At 33.0% G+C, this 18,459-nt stretch overlaps 1 protein-coding gene across 3 annotated transcripts in view; it reads left to right on the forward strand.

The window, feature by feature from the left end:
* The window catches only part of LOC149412325 (uncharacterized), a 542,116-nt gene extending 524,308 nt beyond the window's left edge, over positions 1-17,808 (forward strand). For 2 of the 3 annotated variants that reach the window (XM_089645972.1, XM_089645970.1), the window contains 3 exons: positions 1,636-1,902; positions 10,436-10,582; positions 14,796-17,808. In XM_089645972.1, coding sequence (XP_089502098.1) covers positions 1,636-1,902; positions 10,436-10,582; positions 14,796-15,734 — 1,353 coding nt within the window. In that variant the 3' untranslated portion in view covers positions 15,735-17,808. The remainder of the gene's footprint in view (positions 1-1,635; positions 1,903-10,435; positions 10,583-14,795) is intronic. The other variant, XM_089645971.1, reaches the window with a different exon arrangement.
* The last annotated feature ends 651 nt before the right edge of the window (positions 17,809-18,459 follow it).

Consider the following 18,459-nt stretch of genomic DNA (forward strand, 5'->3'; position numbering starts at 1 on the left):
TTAAATTTAACTAGGACGAAAGTTTGATTTCTTCGACATCCCTGGTTTCTATTTAAGCTTGTCTTCATTAGTGGCAGCATTAGAGGAGTCCCACCACTTTTTCAAAGCCGATCCAAGAAATCTCTTAAACATTCTTCGCCGTACATGTAAAGATCCTATTTTTATAAAAGAAAGCAACATTTATAAACGACTTTAGACCCTCGAGTGTCCTCCGTAAATGGTTTATTACTGCACATTTTCGCACACCAACAAATATACAGTAAGTATTTTTTAAAAAAACCTGTAAAAAAGGACCTACAAGAAAATAAAATAGTTAAAAAAATACATATAACAAAATTCGAGTTTTCTCTTAAAATGATAACTAGATAGCTAAGGTAGTTTAACTCATTTTCATAGAGCAGTTGCATCTTAAATATGCGTTATAATTGACCTAGTAGCGAACATCAAATCTTGGCTTAGGGAAATATCGGAAGAAGAACTAGCTAATATATTAAAAACATCATCTTAGTCGCTGAAAACGTATGCTAACATATATAGTCCCCCTCAGCACAGGATCTCCTAGTGAGGAGGACTTCAATGATACCGAGAGTTTGGAAAAAATATGAATTTAGGAAGAGGGAGAACCTACCGAAGATGGGCTTTACCAATAAAAGTGTTTCAAATTTTACGCAACTGATAAACTACTGCTATACGGATTGTGAAGAAACCACGGTGGGTGTCAAAATGTTATACTAAGGATAAGCTAAGCACGTTGGGTGCTAAAATGTTATAGAAAGTAAGGAATGCTAACGATTTTAATATAATTAAAAAATTTGACGTACTGTTAAGATTCCGAACTGCCTTATTGGCTCAGCAGTTCTATTAGAAAAGACAATTACTTTTCGTTGCCCTAAACGCAATACCAGATTGAATACCTTATTTTACATACAACAATTCAAATTCAAATACGCCCAAAACTCTTTACTCAGATGTATCTGCAAAACTTACAATTCCCTAAGAGATATTTATGTTTTCCACTGTACCCTTAAAATTATTAAAATCAAATTAATCTTAAAATGTACTTAAATTGTTCGTCCATCCTTTATATGTTTTTTTTTATTTCACTTATAACTTTAAGTGTCTTCCTTTTTCATATCTTTAACCCTAAAAGAGATTGTACAACGAACTTAACTGATTTATTTTATTCTCAACATCTTAAATGCAAAATTAATTCACACGTATAACTGTTTCCTAAATATGCACATAAAAAAAACTCCAAGAATGATAATTATTTATTATAATATTAATGGCGAAGTAATTGCTTCGATGAGCCACATGTACGGTGGCCTTGGTCACCTTCAGCTGTTTAAGGCCATTCTGAGTCCTCTCCACAGATGGCCAGCACAACAAACTGCGCAGTGACAAATATTAATTTATACCAATATAATAATTGAGATGACAGATACCTAAAGGTAACCATTCACAAATAACTATAGATACTCCGAAAAACCATGTTACTGCTTTTTTTTTAAATATGTAACACTATCATTAATGTATGCATAATGTAATGTAAAACTTCATAAGTTTATTAGTAAGGGGGAATATATGTTTATAAATTCTTTGTAACAAAATAATTTTTAATAAATTCTCCCCCAGGCCCAGGCCCAGGCCCAGGCCCAGGCCCAGGCCCAGGCCCAGGCCCAGGCTCAGGCACAGGCCCAGGCGCAGGTACTGAGTCGCGAGGCCACGCCCGGATACACCGACCGCTCCATCATGACCACCCCGCAGGCCACAGAGCACCGCGAGAAGTTCCTCGAGCAGAGCTTGGAGCAGCAGCGCCAGCAGACCAGGGCTGCCACCGCGCAGCTAGCAATGCTCAATGACCAGCTCGTGGTGGAGAAGGCGGCGAGAGTGGAAGCGCAGGTAGGACAAGTGCACCCTAACAGTGCTTTTATTTACCCAAGATTTGGCAGGGGTGCCGGGGATCAGGGTTAGAGATTTGTCTTGGCAGCAGATGCGTCTGCCTACCAACTGCGTGGCGGTCCGGATTGATGGAGGCTGGTTGAGGGAGACCCTTTCATCTCCCCAGCCAGACTCTCTCGACCTATCGCATTGAACTTTATACCCTTTTCCTTCCCAGAACCTCCTCTTTTTTATTTCCTCAAAATACCCTCCACATGGCAACCGCAAAGATTGCGAAAAGATGGCTCAAAGGTGAAATGTTTTCCCCGGGGCTGCTTGTTTGGAGCTAATGTCAAGTGACATGAATTGTAATAAAATCATAGCAAGAACGACATAAATTGCAATGGGTTGGAAAAAACATCACGAATTTCAATGACAAGATGTTTTGCAATACCAAAAATTGCAGCATCAAGGATTGCAATAGTAACATTATTTGCAAAAAGATTTTAAGATCTACAAAACACTTTGATTTGACACGCGAGAACAATAAGAATTGCAACAACATTAATCTTTACACCAACATTAATCACAACATCATTGTGAATTGCAACAATAACAAGAATTGCATCAACAACATTAAATTTAGCAATAACATGACTTGTGACGACAATACGAATTGTAACAACACGCGGAAAAAAATGACTATTGCTAATTTATTACAAATCTCTTCAAATTATTGGTAATTCCGGCTTAAACGGGACTGCAGGCCTTACGAATGAATTAACTGGTTTTCTAAAAATCTTAAATTATGAATATGTTATCATGATGTCGGAACACGTGTTCATAAAAATCCTAATATTTTTACATCACATCGATAATTAATTATGTCTTCGTGATATATTATTAATACAAATCGATAAAACGTTCTGAAATTGGTGTTTTATTAATAAGGCCTGTTAAATTATCGTAAGGGAAAAAATTGATTTCTCTCCTTGCATAAAATGCGACAACGATATTTTTTTCTAATGGATATCGCTCATTAGAAAAAAAATTATCTCGGAAATAATTACAGGTAACGGTGAACAAGGTCTTTATTAGACATTATGAATTCTTTAAATGGAAAGTAAAACTTCTATCAGATATTTTGCAAAGCCCTTCTAATGAGTAGCTATCAATAGTAAATATCTAGATTTTTTTAATCTATATCTGAGTCTAATATATAGAATACCGCTGTGATTTCTGATATCAAAATGCCATGATTTTGTACAGACAAGCCGAACAATAATAAAAAAAACATAAAAGAACGTGAAAAAATTAGAAACGGATCAAATCATTTTAATTTCAAAGTTTGACGTCACCCATTAAACAAAATGAAGTCATACGGGTTGTATGATATAATTCTGTATTTGACCAAAATTAACATTTTATTATATCCATATATATAACGTGAAATCGACATTATAAAAAACAATTAAAAGAATTTCAGCCCCTTTTTTCTGTTATACTAATTCAATATAATTATATGGTTTCCAGTTATTTATTTATTATTTTATATAAAAAAAACATATTGAATAATAACAAAATGAACCTGCCACAGGTTGTCTGCAGGGTATACATATTTATCATTTTTCTGGTGAATTTTGTTTCACTATAATGTTTCTCTGTAACATTCTGCTATCTTTTTCTTATAGTAGCTGTTTCCTTTAATCATGTTTCCACTGTTCCTCCCCTGGATTACTATTTGCGTAAATTTTGTGGACTTGGGCAAGTCCATTTTTATGTTTTTTTTTTTAAATTCTTTCGAGTATCAGTTTTATAAAACAATTGAGCAAGTCCTATTTTTGATTGTCCGAGTCAATGGAATCAATAGTGATAAAATTTTTAAAGAATTTAATACTTTTAAAACACTTCCCGGTAAGGAGCCGGAAAAAAAACTATACACATCAAAGCACTCTTCTTGAAAACCCAAATTCGACATATTATTTTACACATAATGTTATTTTTGGGTTTTATCAGAAAACAATTTTGAATTTAAATCTGTGAATGGATACTGCACGGTTGAAATTTCACTACAGGTTATTTCATTTTAAATTCTACTGTATTACATCATCCCCTATTATCGAGTACCGAGAAAATGTGCTGAAGTCTATCGGGTGGGGTGGAGTCGTAATTTTAATGTTTTTTTGCAATTTTTAATTCTGTCCGTTCAGTAATAATATAAACTTTTTACCAATTGGAGTCTAGTATATGAAAGTATATTTTATTTAGCCATAAAATTTTGCATTTTATATCGAGTGAATAATTATTCAAAAACTAGTATAATAATATTATATTACCTACGTAATAATATTTGGACCTCACAACATTGAGACATAACATAATTTGTACATTAAATGTGGTAATTGAAGGCACAAATCATGTGATCGATGTTCGATAGCCCGGTGGTTAGAACCCCTTTGTAGTCAGACGAGTGGAGGTGGATTAGTACCCACAGCATGTAACGTACTCATACCTTTCTGGATGCAAATTATGTGGTCGATGGTCGATGGCTCGGTGGTTAGAACCCTTTTGTAGTCAGACGAGTGGAGATGGATTGGTACCCACAGCGTGTAACGTACTCATACCTTTCTGGATGCAAATTATGCTTACAGAAAATATCAAGTTCAGAATTTAATAGCCTCAACAGAGTTCTATGCCATATCAAGAATCATGAAATTTATTCGATCATGTAAATTGGAAAATATTTGAAAGTGTAATCTTGGACAAAAAGCACCTTTTAAAGAACTTATAAATTATAATTACAATAATCTAATATTGTAATTTTAAAAACAGATGAGGCAAAAAATGACAACATTATGTGAGTCAGAAGCCTCGTTAGTAAAAAAAAGAAAAAATAAATAAAAAAAAGAAAATATCCGTAATATATAATATATCTTTTGATTAATTATTTTTATTTCCCAATTAATTTGTGTATTTTATTCGGCACGTTCTGGAGTAGTAGACACTTTCAGTATTGCCCTGGTGAATTGCCACTCTTCATGATCAAAACGTTACTTAAAATGGCTGCAGTCGTTTTTGACCAGATCTGATTAGTCAGGTACTTTCCCACCTTATTTAGCCTCAAATATACCCCAATTGGGGATGATATAGTCTCACTGGATCCAGACGGTTGGGAGCAGATTGGACACTCGTGCGGTACTCACATAAAAAACACGCACTAATTAGTTAACATCATCCCTGGACAAGCATGTAGTCTAGTCCAAAAACAGTGAACATCTGAACAATGTAAACTTCGCAGACCCAAACAACTCACCTGACCCGAGGCGCGCCGCGTGGCGTCTCCGTGTTATTTCGGGCGCCAAACCAGCGCTACCTTTTCATCATTTATTGGCGCGGCGATGAGATGGGATGAGTTGCGATGATTTGCGATGAGTTGCGATGTGTCGCGACGTGATGCCTAATTAAAATTGTTGCCGTTCCGCGTGGAACATTTCCAAATAATAATTGTTATTTTGATCTGTATTAAAAAAAATACTACGCGAAAACAAAAACGATGACCGATGCGACGCTTCGGGAGTATCTTGTAAAACTGTAAAACCGCTGCAAAGCTGGCTCCACCTGTCGCCCGGTGTACAAAAGTAAATTTATCTATTTGTGTGTGAGGTCGTTTTCTCTTTTAATCACTTGGCTAGGAATGTTTATCAAGTAGCGGTTTTCATATATCTACACTTTGAGTTCGCTTACTGGCGAGACGTTCAACTATTATATTATTTATATATGCGAGTATATTATTATTTCGGTCTTCCAAAGATACAGGATATCCTTTTTTTTACCCCTTCATATATTTTTTTTATTTTTGTTGTTAATTGGAAAACTCGTTGGACTACAAATAAATAAAAACTTGGTTGAAATTTCTTTGTAAAGATAATATTGGTTGAATGACAAAATTTTATTTATTCATTACATACTATAAGACAGTATAAAGCGTTCTAAACGAATTGAAAAACAGTTGAAATGAACGAAGAGAATGGTAGGTACCTATCTACAAAATTAGGTATACCTGTTTTGAAAAATTGCACAAAAACTTACATCAGTAATATTATGATTTCTGTACTTTGATGAAATAAATAATTCATGCAATAGCACAAGTGTGTTTTAGTTACAGTGTAGACCTGCTTTTATGGACTTAATATGACTTTTCAACCTAAATAAAAAAAAATAATATAGTGCAAAATACATTTTATTTTGTTTCCATTAAATGTGAACAAGGGTTTGTGTTCTGTCAGGTCCATATTAGTAAGAAATGCTCGTAAAAATGCAAAATGAACTACGCTGTAAGCAAATTATTATTTTTATTAAAACTTCTAATACGTTTTTATTAAATGTGTCATTTGCAGGTAACTACGTTTAATTTTAAGTGTCATTATTTAAAGGTTTTTCAGGCTCCCTTCTCCGAAGCCAATCAACTATTTAATTATTATTGGACTGATGTAGGAAATTTTACATGTTTCAATTTTTTAATTCGGGAGTGATTTTATTAAATTATTTTAGTCCCAGATGTATGTATGTCTTTTGATAGTTTGCCGTAATTCTCTTTAGGACGATGCGATCCTTTCTCGTGTGACTTCTTTATATATATTCTTGGTATAGTTTTTTAAGATTTTGTGCGCGTGGATATTAACCTTTTTTATGTATGTTTTTCATCAGGGTACCTGTGGGTTTTACTTCATAAGCTGATCTAAAATTGTTTTTTTCTGACGCTCCCAGACAATATAACCATATTTTAACAGGGAAATACCGACTCAACCCAAAATACATTGTTCTTAGATCTCGTTGTCTAATTATTTTGCGTAATGCAAATAATACATCAATCATTTTTCTTACCCCTTTTGAAAGGTTGTTGATGTGATGATTCCACTTAAGAAATTATAACTTATTAGTCTATAATAACATGAACATATTTGAAGTTGTTCAGTTTCTTGAACAATTTCAAAGCCTAGTTAGAATCAATATAATAGAAAAATAATATGAATAGGGAATAAAAATAACGTGAATAATTTAAATAAAGAGAACAGTTTCATCAACCGGTAGTCCTCGAGTTGATCGACTTTCCCAGCACAGGACAACTCGTGTTTAGTTCGGTAACCAAACAAAAGAGAACTGCAACTAAACAGAACATAATAAAATAATATTTGTTCGATTACGTTAGCTTAGGCTTGGTTCAGTTAGTTAGATTAAATTTAAAATAGTTATAACTTACTAAAAAAATTATTTAAATACAGTTCTACATGATTCTGATCTTCTCGCACCGTTAAAAGAGGACTTTCAAAAGAAGAACGAAATTTTTTTCTTTATCATGATAACTCTTTTTAAGTCTAATAGCCAATATCTTCTTACGAACTATGTATAATACCATCCTTTGAATACTAAAAATTTAGCGAATTGATTTAAATTCAGATCTTAAAGAAAATGAACATTCAATATCTTTGATGGGCGGACATAACAGTATAACTGCATTTTTGACCATTTAACGATTTACACAAGACACATTTTCTCATATAAATCGTTAAATGGTCAAAAATGCAGTTATGCTGTTATGTCCGCCCATCAAAGATATAATAGTGATATTATTAAAATAATTCCACGTTGTTATATTTCTTTAATATATTTTTTTAAATACTTGAATATTAATTATTATGTTACTGAATATTCTGAATATGTGTGAACAAATTTCAGTGGAAATAAAATTTTGAAGCTAAAATAAAATTAAATACAAAAGAGCTTCAAAGGGTGGTTAGTGAAAAACATGTTATTTTCTTGATTATATATAAAATAAACAACAACCTGGAAGTAGCTTATTAACGGCAGCCAAAACATTTTAAAGTTCTCATAAATATTGTGAGAAAGTATCTGTCGTCTGTGAAAATTCAAATAATTTAAAATTCGGTTCATCGCTGCCATAAATTTACCTTCCAAATATATTGAAAATGACAAGTCAAGTGCTGCCAAGCTGTCATACAATAAAAAAAGTTCCGTATTGTTGGCCAAATTTAAAACCGACGTCAGAATATAAAAAAAAAACATTTTGTCAAAACGTTATGACCATAAAATAACTTCGCGAAGAGATGATTTAATCTTCATTTAGTATAATACATTCAGTACAGAACATTATAATAGGCTGACACTTTCTTGTTTTCCGTTAATTTTAAACCTTATCAACGACTTTACCATAACTACTTGACACTAAAGTTAGTACAACCGAATCTTGATCCTCTTAAGATATTGACGTGAGCCGGCTAAAAAGACGACAAAGGGCGTCGTAGCTACACTGAGTCAGAAGTAATGCTTTGCAGACAAGTGAGACTCAAAATATCCATTAATTTAGTATTTTACTAAACTACAGGGTTTTCCAATAAGAGGTGCTATTTTAATATTCAAAGAAAAATGCACATTTTTTAATATAAATGATCGAATGTTTATTTCATTATAAAGAGGAAGGTATGACGTTAATAGTGAAAAATAACATCAGTCAAATGATCACCACGACCACGCCTACAGGACCATATCTTTTTGATGAAATTTTCCATAACCAAATCGCAAAGTGGCTGCCTTATATCCTCGATAGCATCACGAATTCTATCTTTGAGGTCTTGAATTGACGCTGGGCTGTTGGCTCAGACCTTCTTTTTCACGTGGCACTAAAGGAAGACGTCAAAAGATGTTAAATCACAAGATCTCGGTGGCCAATTGTGATCAACTCTTCGAGAGATATCACGGTCCGGAAACTTTTCCCGTAATAGATCAATGGTTTAGTTGCTTGTGTGGCACGTAGCGCCGTCTTGTTGAAATTAAACGTTGTCCAGATCAATACCATCCAATTAATTAATATTTAAAATAGCACCTCTTATTGGAAAACCCATTAAATTATTAAAAAAAAAATTGCAATTTTGTTTCGTGGAGTTGAGACCTATATAAATGACAGGAGCATGCATTGACCGGAATATGACGTTCAGGAGTTACAAACTCGGTAATTACATTTCAAAAGCAAGGCAAGAAGGACGCTGTTCCAATAGCGATTTCGCAAATCATTGGTCATGGTAAACCTAATTTTTATTTCTAAGTCATTTTATTTGGTGGTCTAAGCTATAGCCTTTTGTAATTTAAAGTTACATTTCAAAATGTACTCACACAAAAATCCTTATGTTACATACATTAACGCACCTAAAAACGATGATGGTTTGGTAAAACCCTTCAACCCTTCAAGATTATACAGGATACGATAGAAACGAATGCAAAGCAATTCGTAAATCTCATTAAAAGCTTAGAAGTTTATGCGAAAGTTGTTACCTGTTTTTCAAAAAAAAATTATAATTATCAGAGATTTTGGGAGTTGCGTAATTTTTCGATGATTTTTAGGAATTTACCTTTAAAAATTTGTGTGGATAAATTAAGTTGTCAATATTAAAAATAACCTTAATTAGCAAACATAACTTTAACGTGTTATACTTTGTAGACTATTCTATACAAAACCAATGAAAAAAAACATTCCTTAGAAATGCGGCTTTAAGGGTTTTACCTACCAAAATACAGTCGATATACAAAAAAACAAGACATGTGAAGTAGGCGTAGGTGATCCAAAAGTCTGACAACTTTTCGCTTAAATTTAAAATTCGGTCTCTCTGAATCAGACATTGTAAAAAAGAGACAATGTTGATTGACTGTATTGATCTTACTTGGATCTGACTTAATTCGTGAGTTATGGTCAGCTAGCAATATTCGTAAGCACGGTCAACGATAATAGACTGGACTGTCAATTAAATTTTGCTTGACTGGACGATATACGCAACTTCGTTAATACTGCCATTCTGTTTGCAAAATTTCTGGTTTATTAATGAACCGAATGAAGTGGTAAATTTCACGAAAATTATACAAATATAATTACTGGCTTATTGACGAACGGAGCTCTTGAAAATTGAAAACAATTCATATACACGGCGAGTAATCCGTTCGGACCAATGACTGGCTTGAAAAATGAAACTTATTTACCTTACCAAGTTGTGAAGAAAAACCTCATTAGGTAATTAATTCCATTTTTAGTGTCAAAAACTACATGCGGACTGCCAATTTACATGAAATTTATTATTTCAATTCGACATTGTCAATTTATTGTGATCAATCAATCGCGTTTCAATCATCCATGGATCATGTATACAATTTCTTTCAACTATAAGAGCTTAGTTACTTCACTTCCATTAATTAATTGGCCAGTTATTTTGCATGGCGAACCATATTATTAAAAAAGTCGTGCGTATTGACAGCTTATCCAACACCATGGAGGCCTCGCTAAAGGCCTTGACTTAGCTTTTTGACTTTGGCTTTGACATAGGCATGACATACCCAGCCCATGCCCTCAACAAACTCGTAACATATCTTTAGTATTTTGCTCCAACAAACTGAGCTGCTATTATTTACTTTCGACACCAACCATTTAGAGCATAGTTTCTAATCAATGAATGTACAGTGATTTTGTAATAATATGTATTGTTGTCAACAGGCACGAACGCACCAGCTGTTATTGCACAACAAGGAACTGATAGACCATATTAGCATGCTGGTCGCGCACTTGCAGGAGAGGGAGAGGGGCGGCGCCGGCAGTCTCCCCTACTCCCTCTCGGGACACCAGCTTACAAACCTACCTCAGGTGAGACACTTCATCAACTAAGCAATTGTGAAACTCAAACCTGCCTAAAGTGACAAAACAGAACAGTGACAATATAGAAAATTGATAAAAAGTTAAGAAAAATGAAGAAACAAAACATATCTAATCAAACCTAACCTAACCGTATTCTGTTTTTGTCGCTCTTCTGTTTTGTCGCTCTTCTGTTTTATCCAGATACCGCATAAAGTACAATATATTCTTGCGATAAGAAATACAACTATAGCATAACGCTTAGTTTCATATCGCAAGTATTGTTCTTTCACTTTCACTTTTTATCTTTATCAAACCAGTTCCAGTTCAAAATAATTCCACCAAGACAAATAATTAATAAATGGACCTTTAAGCTTTAATGAAGATATATTTTACTGAATTCGATATACATGTTCCCATTGTTTACACTTTGGAAAGTTTCCAAAAACATTTTCAACCTAATCTTTGTAATGTACTTTAAATATAGCTAAATTTAATTGAGTCGTAAATAATCTTTTTATTTGACATGATTCCATGGATTCAAATTTTCTGGAGTAAATTTCACAGTAGTTTTTAAATTATTTAATTTTTTTTTTAAGTAGCTTCATGAAAGTGATTTTTATTATTCTATTAATTTTAACAAAATATTTTAGTATGTGCATTGTTGTTTTTAAATGAATGTTTTAGATTGCATGGTTTTTTAATTGTTTTAAGCTTTGTTTTTCAACGTTTGCTTTCTTCGATTTTTCTTACACATTAAACAAACACATCAAGAAATTGAATGACAAAATATATTTCAACAAATAAAAAACACACGAAACCAAAACCATAATTCCGATGAATAAATAAACATTTATGTTAAAAAAACAATAAAACTCTTTTTATCTAGCAGTATACACACACCAAAAAATTTTGTCTACGACAGTAATAAAGTATTAACCACGCATTAAATATTAATCGTTCTTATATCCGTGACGTAAACATTACAAATTTTATTATAACCGCTTAATTTTATGAAGAATTAAAAAGAGGTCAGAACAGAACAACTTATGAAAAATGATCGAAGTCTTGCACAGTATTTTCTTTCGAATCGTTCGTGAACGCACCAAAATGTTTGAAAAAAAAGTATTTATGCTATCATCATTTTCGTACGATGAAGATGATGATAACGATGATGTACGGATGAATAACTTGAATACGTATACGTTATCCGATAAGGGAACGATGTCTTGAAGATAGGATTGGGAAAATCTTCTCTATTACATAAAGAGTTCTGTTTGTGGCGAGCGGACGGCTTGGATTTCACTCTGAGGTTGATGAAATTTCGCACACTTGAACTTCAAAACAAAAGAAAGGTCATTGTATGAATGAAATTTTGAACACTGCGTGAAGCGCGGGCAATGCCGGAAAATTCAGCTAGTATTAAATAAACAAAAAGAAAATATTAGTTTGTTAATGTTGAGGTGATTTTGCAAAAAAACGGCGCTATAAAAATCATCCAAATAATAATATTATTATTTTCTCGCTAAATATGAAGTCGAAGTTCAGAGTTGTATCATTATCATAATCAGTAGCTTTTAGTATCCCCCTGGTAAAATACAACAACTCTCAATCGTAACATTGCTTTAAATAGCTTTAGCCGTGTTAAGTGACCATATAATTCATAAGTGTTTACCATGGTACTTCCCAACTTTTTGCCTCATGTTATCTATCGGAGGCTTCATTGAATCAGAAGTTACACAAAATATCTGTAAAAATGATCGTGGATGATATATGCGTTACGATTCCCACTAGGATTTTTTATCCTTTGACATCAAAGTTATGTAGTTAGATTGGGATGGATTCAGAGCTGCAATACAGCATTGGCGGTTTTCTGGAGTGCTACCAATTATTCAAACAATTTTATAGACTTATATATTCGCGTCAAATACGAAACGCCATGATGGTATAAAAATAAAACTGCTATGTTTTACAAAGTTCAATATCGGATTTATCATAATGTATATTAAAGAATAAAAAACAGTTTTTATTTTTCTATATTGTGTAAATATTTATCTAGGTTAAAAGTCACTTAACCGTCGCAGATACCGTGTATCAGAATCTGATTAAATAAATTTTATTATGAAGATATATATATTTTCTTTTTTAAAGTTGCGCTATCACATCATATTTCTAACAAGAAATTTAATTTTGAACATCAATTCTATTAGAAATACAAGTCCGGTATTACTTAAGGCGACATAAGACAATTAACGGGGGTTTGCTCGACTCACACATTTTAATTATTTTTGATGAACGTATTACTAAAATCTCAATTTTTTCTAGAGTTATTCCTACGGATGTAAGTTATTTATATTTAAGATTAATAAAAACAAGGCCTTCCCAATAAAATATTTTATCGGAAACGTTTTGGAAAAAATTTTATCAACTATGAAATTTGCTATAAGCACCAGATTTTGTCTTTCTAGACGATGAATTTGTAACTTTTCGAAGGTTCCTGGAGATCCCTCTAGAAACATTAGAGATTTTAGTAACACGTTCATCAGAAATAATTAAAATAAACCTCACGCAAAGATCGATTTTCTAGGCCTGCTAGGGCAAACTCGATCGTAGACCCGTCCATTGATAATTGTTTTTGTACGACTACATTACTTGTGTCGTTAAGATTCCCACTTTATTTTAGATATGTGATAGGGCAAATTTAACTGCAGGTCTGTCCAATGCACCAAGGCCCCGCGTCGCATATTTTAGATTCTGGCTTTATTTTAGAGTTCTGTTAAATAAGTACCTATTCGTCACGATCTACTTCTTTCGACACCGTCTCAAAAAGTGCTTCAGAGTGTGAACTGGAATGTTTTAAGAAATTGTGGAAAAACATCAAGATATCGACAGGACAAAGTGAATAAAACTATAATATAATAAATTTACTAATAAATATTATGATATTTAATAATAATGGAGCAAATAATTAACCTTTTCTCAACCAGTATCGATGTCAATCACCAATAGGTGTTACAGACGCCATGTAACAAAACACACACACCCGATATCTTTCTAACAATGTATTATTGCACATGGTGTTGCTTTAGAAATCTTAAAGCCATTTTTTTCTTCAAATTATTTTAAACGTTTCTTGAAATAACTTATCATGAAAACTTCGTAAAAAATTTCAACAAAATAATTAATTAAGCCTAAATCTTTGAAATCCATTAAAAATATTCCAGTGAAAAATGTATTTTTTTACTTTTTTGTAAGTCGGGTTGTTTATGGCATAATATTGTAAATGGTCAGTTTATGTTAAAAATTACAAATCTAATAACTAATTATATACTTACACCTAAAATAATATATAGGAAAATTAAACAAAGCTAAAAAATAAGTGCAAAATAAATATTCAAACACAAACTGTTTACTTTGTTGCTTTGCCCAGTTTTAATTTGCATCAGCATTTTGCAAATGTATTTAAGCCTTAATTATTTTTCTTGTCTTGCACCCAACTTCGATACTAATTATTTTTCAAAATGTTTAATGTTGTGTAGCTACTTTGTTTTGCATATTTATTTAATTTATTATTTGTAAGGGCCAGTTGTTTCACAGAATTTTAACGATTCATCAAATTCAAAGATAGTTTGTAAAGTTTTTTGAAAGTTCCATTAAAGTTCTGTCATATCATTATTGGCCAGTTTTTCACAAAACTGAAATAATAACAGAACTAGATTATTTCGCGGAACTTGAAGACTTACTTTGAAGTTTGGTAAATTGTTCGAATTCTCTGAAACAAATGGCCTCAAATGTTTTTGCTTTCGATGTATACTATTTGGGAGACTTTATCATAAAAAATAATACTTTTAAAGTCCCCTTTCTTTTAGTCTTTAGATTGTTTGTATTAACGTATGTTATTTAATAAGTATGCATGTAATGTATTATTATTTTCCTAATTCAATATTCAATTATTAGAATGCCTGTGTACGTAAAACTTAAATCTGAAGGTCAACAAAGGGGTAAGAGTATATAAATTCGTTTTAATTAAGAAATCCAATATTTACAACATCTTAGCCCCAAACTTACAATTTCTTGGTGAAAAAACATCCAGTCAACCACAAGAATTATATTGTACTCTAACAGTTCTCTTATTAAGTCATGTCAAGAAAAATCTTGTTTTCTATAACTGGCGTGCACCGCGCACATAGTCATAGTCTCAATGTATGTATCTTATGCAATGTAGGCACAGAGTTTGAGGGACGTGCTGGAGAAGCAGAACCAGGCCGAGGCGCGCACGCCCCGTCTCCTGCACTCCCCGGCCAACCTTGTGCTGGACAACCGCAGCCTACTGGACTCCATGTCCTCACTGCTGGTGCCGCGCTCGCCGCACTCTCCCAGGGACCCTGCCTACGAGAACAACAACAACTCCTCTCTGGCCAGCGCCGCCACCGACTCCTCGGGAGGATTTCCAGGCCCCTACAACTTCACCTACTCTTTGCACCAACCGGAGCCTATTCCCTCTCCATTGGCACGACGGTATAATAATATGACAACGCTCACGTCTGCAGCCGCTTATTTGGATCAACAGAATGCAAATGATCTTACGGATTTCTTGATCGACCTCGTGAATCAACAATCTCCCAACGGCCCACACCTCCCTCAAAATCAGCACTTACAGCAACAATCGGTAAATTCGCAACTGCAGCAACAGCAGGCAGTTAATTCTCAGCTTCAGCAACAGGCAGTTAATTCTCAACTTCAACAACAGGCGCTTAACCGGATCAATCTTTACACGGGACAAAGTTCTCCTCTGCAGCAGCGACATCCCATTGGAACATCCTCCGACCATCTATTCGCCAGTTCCGCTCAACAGTCCCCCAACATGCCCCGGCAGCTCTCTGCTGACCTGAGGCACTCGCATTCCTTCCTCAATACCTCTGCCATTCAGCAAGAACCTTTGATGAGCCCGCGAGAAGAAGACGAATGCCAGTTCATTAGGCCGCTGTCTCAGATCGGCACCATCACCACTCTGGATGAGGAAGGGCGGGTAAGGATAGTTGTGCCGACCAAGAAGAGCCCGCAGCCCATCATCACGCGCACGACCAGCGAGCGCGTGCCCAACAAGAACAACGTGCTCATGGCCCAGGTTCGGGACCAGTGGGGCCGCCACACAACTAAATGACTGGGAAACAACGAAACATGACTAGAAGATGAATCTCAACACAAGGACCATAAGGGAATTTCTTCAACAAGTCGGCTACGACAATTTCTCGGAATTATTCGTGTAAAACACATCCCTTCGAAATTAACCTAATTGCATTCTATCCTACACAATTATCTTTATAACGTTTCCCTCAATCATTATTTGCTGTTTTGATTAAGTTTACATATAAGTATTCCTTATTATAATATTACCATTACGGTTACAATTATTTTCCCTTCAAGAATGCATACTTTTTATTCATACATTCCTTGTAATTGCGTAATGTAACAAAAGGTATATAATAATTTAAATAATTATGTTTACGTTTCCACTTACGTTCAATACCAGTCAATGATGTTCATGTTTACCGTGAACGTAAAATAAAGTCTACTCCAATTAACGAACAAGAAGTCATATGCATAAACATCTTGCTAGAACCATCATTCACATTCGGGTTACGCATAACCCGAAAACCCACATGTTAACTCTCTTTAAGCAGAGAAGATGTAGGTTGTTCATAATATATGGAATAACAATGTCCTTATGGTTTCAGAATTATCCTGGCCACAATATGTATAATATGACGAATATCAGCTTTTCTGAAGGCACGATTTATGAATATTAAAAACAAAAACTTATCCTATAAATATAATAAACTATTTAACCACATTACACTTTGTCTAGTTTTAGTGGATGTTTCTATAATTATATAATCAGTGTTTTTTTCTTCTATGTAAACAATACTAGTTCTTTCATGATCATCAATATTTAAGGTATTTATTGATGATTGTAAGAAAATTATTTAACTCTTTTGATAATCATCGCATGAAAAATTGTCATGATAAAACGGAATACGGTGATATTTTTAAAATTTAATCAAACTTATCATCTCAAGGGCGCTTTTCTTTAGGTACCTACTCAAAATTCGAATTTCGTGATAGACTTCCTGGTCTTATTTCCGATGTTATATTGATATTTTAAGGAGGAGAGCATAATATAGAGTCCAGACCACTAAGAAAAAGAGTGTAATAAAATATAAACGGGGTTATGAATGATTACGTTGGAAATTGGAAGATTTGGGACGGGTTGTTTCAGAGAATTTGAACAATTCAAAAATTTAAAACTTAATTTCCAAGTTCTGTGACAGTCATATTGAAGTTTTGTTATTATATCAACATAGACCAGTTGATTCAAAGAATTGAAATAATAATAGAACTTTCACAGTCATTGAAAATTAACTGTGAAATTTGATTAATTGTTCAAGGACGGGTTGTTTAATAGAATTTGAATAATTCTTCAAATTTCAGTTAATTTTCATATTTTGTGAAAGATTTTTTCAAGTTCTGTTATTACTTTAGTTCTGTCAAGGAACTAGCCAATAATGATATAATAACAAAACTTGAATAGGACTTTCACAGAAACCGAAAATGAATGTTGAAATGTGATGAATTGTTCAAATTCAACAACCATTCCTTAGAAAATTTTCCATAAACCGCTTGGTCACATGAAGCCAAACATGAACATATACAATTCTAATTAATAGTCACCGATCGATTTGAAAAATAAATTATAATTACAGCTCAATCGCTGCTTCATCCCCTAAAGGCAATACCTTAAATAAATATACTATGCCTAACACGTTTTCATTACTATGCAAGCGATGAGTGTCAAAATTATACCTGATAGACATAATATTATGTTTCTAAATAGTTTGTTAAAACAGAAAGTTAGAATAGTGTTCCGCCAACCGAAAAATTAAATTCAATACTTTTAGATGTATCAATGTTCAAGATGGATAGAAAGTAATAATTACAATTATACAAGATTTAAATTCAATTTAAAACATTTATTTTTCCTCCCTATTCTTTATTCATTGAGTTGGGTACTCGTATTTAATTTGTTTTTAAGAATTTCATCCCATTTATAAATTATCACTCACCAATTCAACTCTTGACATGATGACATTTCCATCAATGTTTAACTTTAAAATAACTTTATTTGTAAATTTTTCTTGAAAATAATATACCTATCTAATTAATGACCGATAAAATACAGAAATTATTTCTTAGACAAGTGTTATTATTTATTTTGAACCACGTAGATTCAAGTATTTTTAGAGTGTAATTTAATAATTAGATAAACAGTGATGTTATGTGTATACCTAATTATGTTCATTTAATTCATTTTTCATCCTATTACGAATATAACTCGTTTACTACTATAAGAAAAAACATATTATTTACAAATATAACCATAAAAAACAAACATACATAATAGATTTTATTAAATAATTTAACATTTTAAAATTATTACTTTGAATTTTCAAATCATATCACTTTTTTTTTCTTCGAAATCATATCAGTATTGCATTCATATCAAAAATGTTCTTGAATTCGAATGGAATAATTCATGGCTTTTATAAATATTTAAATCTACAGAGAGATTAATTGTACTAAGACACTCTTCTTAACCTGGAACGTCAAACGAACGTTACAGATTTTCTTTCCGCCCCCATCAAATAATAATGTCAGTATAGTTATCGTGGTATCTATCTATGACTGCGGAAAAATGGCCATGCTTTCAGATATTAGATAAAATATAACATTTATTTACACGTATTTCTTTAATATCAACCAAAATATAATTAAAATCGTGTTTTTTGTCACCATAGGTAAGTGTACTTCACTAATTTATTTGTGTTTTA

Source organism: Hesperophylax consimilis, chromosome 23, assembly GCF_061612785.1.
Source record: "Hesperophylax consimilis isolate HC1 chromosome 23, BYU_Hcon_1.0, whole genome shotgun sequence".
Lineage (NCBI taxonomy): Eukaryota > Metazoa > Arthropoda > Insecta > Trichoptera > Limnephilidae > Hesperophylax > Hesperophylax consimilis.